Consider the following 8,013-nt stretch of genomic DNA (forward strand, 5'->3'; position numbering starts at 1 on the left):
CCATCATACTAGGATGTTTAATGAGGTCCAGAATCATTGTGATTTAATAGACCTAGGTTATAATGGTTCTAAATTTACCTGGGCCAATAATCACTATGACAATACTCACATAAAAGAAAGGATAGACAGATTTTGTGCTAATTCAAATTGGATTAATTCTTTCCCTAGATATATTAATAACCATCTTCTTAGATATTGTTCTGACCATTGTCCAATTGCTTTGGAATTTCATGAGACTAGCAGTGGTTACAAGAAACATAACAGTACCAAAATCCAGAGGTTTGAGCAACTTTGGGCTCAGGACAGGGAATGCAAACGGATTGTTAAACAGGCTTGGAATCACACTCTTGGACCTAGCCCTTTTAAACTCCAGCCACCCTTAATCAGATGGCAAAGTGGGAAAAGAATAAATTTGGGGACATCCCTAGTAAAATTAAGAATCTTCAAGTTTCTCTGGACATCCTCAAAAATAATATTCCTACCCCTGACAGTTGGTCAAAAATTCATAACACTGAAGCAGCTTTAGATGATCTTCTTAAACAAGAAGAGTTATGGTGGTCCCAAAGGGCAAAATCTCATTGGCTCCAATCTGGTGATCTTAATACCAAGTTTTTTCATCAAAAGGCTAGCCAAAGAAAAAGGAAAAATACTATACACAGCATCAAAGACCCTACAGGCAAAGTGTGGCAGGACAGAGATAAGATTCATTACATATTTACTAATCATTTTAATCATATCTTTACTAGCACTAATCCCAACCCAAATTCTGACATTTTTGATGTAGTCAAAAACAGGATCTCTGCCCAGATTTTAACATCCTCAATTCTAGTTTTACTGCTTCAGAGGTTCAAGAGACCATCAGAGGCTTAAAAGCAAACTCTGCCCCTGGTCCTGATGGTTTATCAGCTCTATTTTTTCAAAAATACTGGGATATTGTAGGTCCTGACATTAGTGACTACATTCTTAACATTTTAAATAATGGGGAGGATATTAGTTCTATTAATCATACCTTTATAAGCCTCATTCCCAAAATCAATTCCCCTAGTACTCCCTCTGAATATAGACCTATAAGCTTATGTAATGTCATTTTAAAAATTGTGACAAAAACCATTGCTAATAGAGTTAAACTAATTCTTCCTAATATTGTTAATGATTTTCAAAGTGCATTTCTGCCTGGTAGATTAATTACAGACAACTCCCTTTTGGTTTTTGAAGCCTTTCACTATCTTAAAAAACACAGGAAGAATAGCAATGGTTTTGTGGGCATAAAACTTGACATTGCTAAAGCTTATGACAGTCTAGAATGGAACTTTATCAACCATACTCTCAAGGCTATGGGGTTCCCCCCCAAAATCACCAGTACTATTATGCAGTGCATTACTACTATCTCTTTTTCCATCCTTATTAATGGCTCTCCTACTGACTCTTTTAAGCCCCAAAGAGGTATAAGGCAGGGAGACCCCCTATCTCCCTACCTCTTTATTCTTTGTGCTGAGGTCCTCTCTGGGCTTATTTCTAAGAATCAAAGAGATGGCTCAATTCATGGCATCTCAATTGCTACCAATGCCCCTCCCATTTCCCATTTGTTATATGCTGATGACAGCATTTTGTTTTGTAGGGCTAAACCTGAAGAGGCCAAGAATATTATGAACATTTTAAATATCTACCAAGAGGCTTCTGGTCAACAAGTGAACCTTGACAAATCTGTAATGGTTTTTGGTCCTAATATTCCTATAGAAGTCAAGAAAAAATTCCAAGAATATCTCCCTGTGAAAATCAGCTCCAGTTTAACCAAATATCTTGGTATGCCAACCCAATTTGGCAGATCTAAGGATCAAGATTTCAACTTTATTATGGACAAAATTCAGAAGAAGCTTAGAGGTTGGAAAGAGAAAAGTCTCTCTTTTGAAGGTAGGGGTGTTCTTATTAGGGCAGTTGCCCAAGCTATTCCTACTTACATAATGAGCTGTTTCCTTCTACGTCAAGGACTATGTGATAGGATTGAGAGAGCTGTGTGCTCCTTCTGGTGGGGTGGTTCTGAATCTAAAAGAAAGATTCACTGGACTAAAAAGGAAAATCTCTTTCAATCCAAACACTCAAGAGGTCTTGGTTTCAAAAACCTCAGAGATTTTAATCTAGCTATGCTAGCCAAGCAAGCTTGGAGATTCCATACTAAACCTGATTCCTTAATCACCAGATGTTACAAGGCCAAGTACTTCCCAAACTCTGACATTCTCCATGCCAATTTAGGCTATAATGTCAGCTATGCTTGGAGAAGTGTACACAAGGCTATATGGATTATTCAAAAAGGTGGCTGTTGGAAAATTGGTAATGGTCACACTATTAATATCTGGGAAGATAATTGGATCCCCTCCCACAATGATTTATGTTTTATCTTGGTTTTCGGGTGTCAAACATTGATTACGTTTGAACCTTTTTAACCGTTGATATCTCATTTTTTTCTTGGGAAGGGAAAAAATAAGCAAAACCCTTGAGAATCGAGGTCCGGGAGTTGTTTTCGCTACGGGAAGGTGTTAGGCACCCATAACGACTATAGTATCCTATAGGAACCGTCTTTATTTTCTACGCGCGCGCTTTATTTTTAAATGCTATTTGAAAGTGATATTTATACCTAAGAGTTTACTAAGTGAAGAATTGGAGGGAGAAGAATGTTTGATTTTTATTTTAATTGAATTGAAGGAATTTTGATTCCTTGCCTACGTACCCTTTTAAGGGATCAAATCCACCGTAGTTCTCTTCCAAAAAGGTTTTTGTTTTTGTTGGTTGATTTTAAGTTTGAAAATTGGAATTTTGAAGAATGAGAGAAAGAGGCCTCAAGGGCATAAGATTGTGAAATTGTGAGGTTGCATGAGTCATTTTGCAAAAGGGTCTAAGTATGATTAAGAATTCATTAAAATTTTGTTTAAGAAAATAAAAGGAAAATCAATGAGATTTTGATCCCAAAGTTTATTTAGAAAATGATTTGAGTGATATTGTTCATATTTATTTTGAAAATGATTTTTTTGCTAAGTTTCAAATCCTAAACATACATCTAAAGCATTCAAATCCTAAACATACATCTAAGGCATGCATACCCTAATCATACATCTAAAGTATCTATGTGATGTGTGTGCATGTGTCGGTGCTTGTGTCGGTGTACATCATTAGAGTCCATTGTCCTTTACATCATGCCCTAATTACATGCTATGGTCTTGCAAGAATTTAAAAGCATAAAGTAAAATACAAGGATTCCTAAGTATTACATTCTAATTTTGCATGAATTTGAAAATAAAGACCAAGAATAGAAGATGGAGGATGAAATGCTTTATGGAATGCATGAAACATGAAGTAAAGTGGTTAGTGGCATAGGGCATTATAGAATGGAAATTGCAAGCAAAAAAGAAATGCTAAAAACTTGGCAAAAAAGTAATGAACCCTTAACCTAAAAGTGGCAAGATATACCTAAAACTTATCGTAATATCAAAACAAATGTATGACCTATAATCCTCAGATCATGCCAACTCTCCTAAAGGTTTTATCACATTCAATAATATGAGGATTATAAGGATACACTCAAGTCAAGAACCATGATATGTTTAGACATACTTGGCATTTTATTTTCACAAACAAACACTCACATGACTTGTAAGACAAGTAAACTCATACAATATATTCACATGCAGTAACAAACACTCCAAAACAGCAAGAAAACCATTATAAATTCACACTTCACAAATCAACATCATGTATCATGATTAGGGATCAAGAACATGTGCTTTCCACAAATTTTTTTAATACAAAAACATCACAAAATAGCAAGAAAAGCATCATATTATTTTTTATCAATTTTTAATATGCAAAATTATCACAAAAATATCACAAAACTAACAAGAAACATTCATGAATCTTTTTAGAATTTTAAAGGACTTTTTAGACTCAAAAATATACAAAACTTCACAAATTTTAACAAAAATAGTAAACAAATTAGCAAGAAATACGACATATATTTTCCTCAGGTTTTAAAACATAAAAATACCACAAAAATGTCAAGAAAAATATCAAGAACATATGGAAAATTTTATGGAATTTTTTCAAGAATTTTTGGCAAGGCTGGGGTGTAAAAATTAAAACACAGTATTGAAATAGCAAGAAAAAGGGGTGAAACGAAATCCACAGCAAAACCAAACCCAGGCCCAAAGACTGAAATGGATTTGGATCTCAGGAAGCCATAGAGGCCGTAGGATTGATCCAGATGGATCAAACCCTAAGTCCAACGGCCAGGATGCAAAGACAGACGAACCAAAGCTGAACCGAACCGGTCCAGCTATCTATATAAGGGTTGGTGGACCGGTCTAATTCATTTCTCTCTTCTCATTCTCTCTCTTCACTCGTTCTTCTCTCATCTTCTCTCTGAAACACTAATCTTGCCAGAAACTGGGGAGGACGGCGGAGGAAGATGAAGATTCATCGGAATCTTCATCTTCTCCGACGACCTGATGCTATTTTTTAAACTAATTACCCAGAAATGTTCGTCTTACTCCCCTCTTTACGGATCTAAGATTATTTTTGTGAAATTGTGATTGAAACGAAGTAGATCGGAGTTTAAACTTACGGTTTCTAGGGTTTCAAATCTTTTTCGAATCTTCTTGAAACTGAACCCTAATCTAACCTATTTTCTACACTAATTCTGGATTTGAACTCTGTTTTCGTAAATAAACGGTGAATCTTCATGGATCTACATTTTAGGGTTTCGGTTTTCAAGCTTTTTCAATCTTTTTCAAACTTTTCGAACGAACAAGTCTTAGGACTTGTTGATCCACTTTGTTTCACCGTTTATTTTCGATTGTGAATTTGAACGGAGATTCGAACAAAGATCCTCAAGAGAGCCTTTGATTCTTCTGGTAAGCGTTTCGTTGTTGTTCGTCTTCTTCTCCTCTGGTTCACTTCGAATTCAATCTCTCTTATTCTTCTCTTTTACCAAATCCTTCGTGATCGCAAGGAATTCGTCTTTGCAATTGACGAATACTTGCTTGAATTGCGAAGGTGAAGATTCGATGATGATGATTTTCACAGAAAATCACTGAGAATCTTCTGCAAATTCGAACTAATTTTGCTGAATTGAACACCTTTTTGTTTTGATCTTCTGAAAATTTGTATTGATTTCGTATGTTTGATGATGAATTTGATGGAGAATTGGTATGAATTTGAGAGTTTGTGGTGGTTTCTGATTCTGTTACGGTGGAGGAAGTGGCGGTGGAAGGTTTGTTACGGTGGTTAGGGTTTGGAGAAGAGAGAGAAAGTTTGTTAGAACCTTCTGTGATGATGTGTCAATCAATGAATGGTATCCCTGTGTAATTGGTGATGTGGCTGTATTTATAAGCTGCCATGTGTGATTTTGGACCAATAGTGAGCTGACATGTGGATTTGGACTTGGTTGGCTTCGGCCTTGCTGAGTTTGGAACTTTTAGGGACCTTTTTGCAATTTTAGGAATCTGAAGGACTAATCTGCAATTTGAAAAAAGGACTGGACTGCAAAATTTTAAAGACTGAAGGATTTAATTGCAATTGACCTAAAAAGGACTTAAAATAAAAGTTTGACCTAAAAGGACTAAAATTTAAATTGAAAAAAAAGACTTTAAAAGAAATAAAATGAAAAAGGACTAAAGTGCAATTTCTAGAAACTTTTAGGACTAAAATGAAAATTAAAAATAAAATTGAATTAAAACTGGTAAATGGAAAATAACATAAAGTGACACGATTGAAAAACAACAAAACGGGCTAAAATGAACCAACTACTAAATGAGGTACTTTAAAGTAACCTCTCTCTGTCAAAATTTCATGTGAAATGACCAAAATGCCCCTAGGGACTAAACTGGCTCAAAAGGTCTCAGATGCAATTTTGAAATGGTTTTTTAACAGGGAATTAAAGCAAGGGTTTATCCAAACCAATTGAAAAGACTCAGAGACAATTTTTAGAGATTAAACAGAGTTCTAACACAGGAAATGACTAAAATGTCCCTAGGGGCTAAACTGACTCAAAATGACTCAGATGCAATCCTTTGAAATGGATTTTGACATGGAATTGAAACATGGACTTATACAAACTAATTGAAAAGATTCAAACAATTTTCAAGGGCCAGAATGAGTTTGAATGCAGGAAATTACTAAAATACCCTTTTTCATGAATTTTGTAAACAATATTGAAATAAAATGCAGAGAAAGATGCAATTGATTAGAGACAAATCCAAATGACTTGAAATGCAAGAAAAAATTTTGGATGACTTGAAATGCAAGAAAACATGGACAAATACACAGTTGAACAGATTTGTAAAGCTAAGTTGAGAGATAAAGCAGAGTAAAATGTCAGTGTAAACAATAGCAAATTGGCAATTCTTCAAGAATAATAGACATATATCAAAGATGAAAGAAAATTTTGAACAAGTATTTTTAGGTCCAAAATTAGGGTATAACAATTTAAAAGTTATTTCTCCCAATATTGGGAATCCTAATGTTCAATTAGTCAAAGATCTTTTCCTACAAGATGGTACTGGTTGGAACACAGACTTAATTAAGACCTACTTTCTTCATATTGACAGAGACAGCATTACTCAGCTTCCTATCATAAATACCTCTAAATATGAGTTCATGTGGATGCATGAACAAAATGGGGTCTATTCAGTTAAAAATGGGTATCAGATTCTACAGCGCTGGAAAATGAGAAGCTCTCTATCTTCCTCCACTAGCAACAACAGTACTAGTCTTTGGAAAAAACTCTGGTCAATTCATACTATACCTAGACATAAGGTGCTTCTATGGAGAATTTTGAACAACGCTCTCCCTCTTAGAAGCTCTCTGGAAAAGAGAGGGATTCATTGCTCTCCACTCTGCCCCAGATGCAACGCTAAATTAGAAACCCAGAATCATGCATTTATGGAATGTAATCTTATTGCTAAAACTTGGTTTGGTTCACCCCTAAATCTCAAAATTCTAGATCAGCCAATCACTGACTTTTCTGATTGGTTAAGCTACAAAATTATGCACAAATCAGAAGAGGTGATAATTCAAATAGCAGCTATCACCTACTACATATGGTTTGCCAGAAATTTATGTGTGTTTGAAGATAGATGGTTACCTGAAACAGATATCATTCAACATTCTTATACCAACATTTCAGATTTCACGCAAGCGAACCTGCATCCTCCTTCCTCAGAGCAAACACTAGCATCTCCTTTTTGTGCTCCTAAACCTGTGCGCTATCCTCGCTGGAAGAAGCCGGAAGCCCCTTTTGTCAAAGCTAATAGCGATGCTTGCTTACAGCTTTCAGGATGGTGGGGGATCGGAGCAGTTGTACGAGATTCGAATGGTTTAGTTTTGGCAGCAGCAACATGGAAGATCCCTGGTTCAGACAACGTTGAATTAGCTGAAGCCTATGGTTTACTTCTCACTATGAGGTTAGCCAGGGATTGTGGATTCAGAGAGGTGATATTTGAAGGTGATAATGAGAAAATCTGGAACATGACTCGTTTTGGATCTAAAGAGAATAGATCTTATTTAGGTAGTGTCATACAGGAAATCCAGAGGACCCAATCTTACTTTGCCAAATGTATTTTTCAGTTCACTCATAGAGATAACAACTTAGTGGGTCATAAGCTGGCCCATTTAGCTCTCTCAGATCCTGGAAAGGTCTGGATTGAAGAGGTTCCTCCCCTTATAAGTGAGGTGTATTTTCATGATCTTATGAATTAATAATATTTGTCCCTTTTCAAAAAAAAAATATGCACAATGCAGACAAAATGATCATTATTTTAAGGCATCCATGAATGTATACGACAACTCCAAATGCCTAAGAAGCAGCAGAATCCAAAATTCATAAGAGATAAAGTGACTATAGAAACCTTTGAATAATAGCGCCATTAATCATGATGAAATAATAAAAAAAATTCCCCTAAGAGATAAACTATTAACATTTAGGATACACATAAAAGATAACTAGGGGCATGCAGCATTAAACCC

The 8,013-nt window shown here is 35.5% G+C and overlaps 1 protein-coding gene across 1 annotated transcript; it reads left to right on the forward strand.

Annotated features, from left to right (window-relative positions):
* The first annotated feature begins 387 nt into the window (after nucleotides 1–387).
* On the forward strand, nucleotides 388–7,759 carry LOC146911128 (uncharacterized). Its single transcript, XM_085729496.1, has 5 exons — nucleotides 388–681; nucleotides 795–2,328; nucleotides 4,223–4,338; nucleotides 4,862–5,043; nucleotides 6,597–7,759. The coding sequence occupies exons 1-5, from the start codon at nucleotides 388–390 to the stop codon at nucleotides 7,744–7,746; spliced, it is 3,276 nt and encodes a 1,091-aa protein (XP_085585622.1). The 3' UTR covers nucleotides 7,747–7,759.
* Nucleotides 7,760–8,013: the final 254 nt, after the last annotated feature.

The sequence above is a fragment of the Medicago sativa genome, chromosome 7, assembly GCF_051527215.1.
Source record: "Medicago sativa cultivar Bolivia chromosome 7, Bolivia_mono, whole genome shotgun sequence".
NCBI lineage: Eukaryota > Viridiplantae > Streptophyta > Magnoliopsida > Fabales > Fabaceae > Medicago > Medicago sativa.

Coding starts and splice junctions, on each gene's coding strand:
- LOC146911128 (XM_085729496.1), top strand. CDS start 388: ATGGCAAAGTGGGAAAAGAATAAATTTGGGGACATCCCTAGTAAAATT. Junction 682..794: donor TCAAAGACCCTACAGGCAAA/GTGTGGCAGGAC, acceptor AGTCAAAAACAG/GATCTCTGCCCAGATTTTAA. Junction 4,339..4,861: donor GTCCAGCTATCTATATAAGG/GTTGGTGGACCG, acceptor ATTTGAACGGAG/ATTCGAACAAAGATCCTCAA.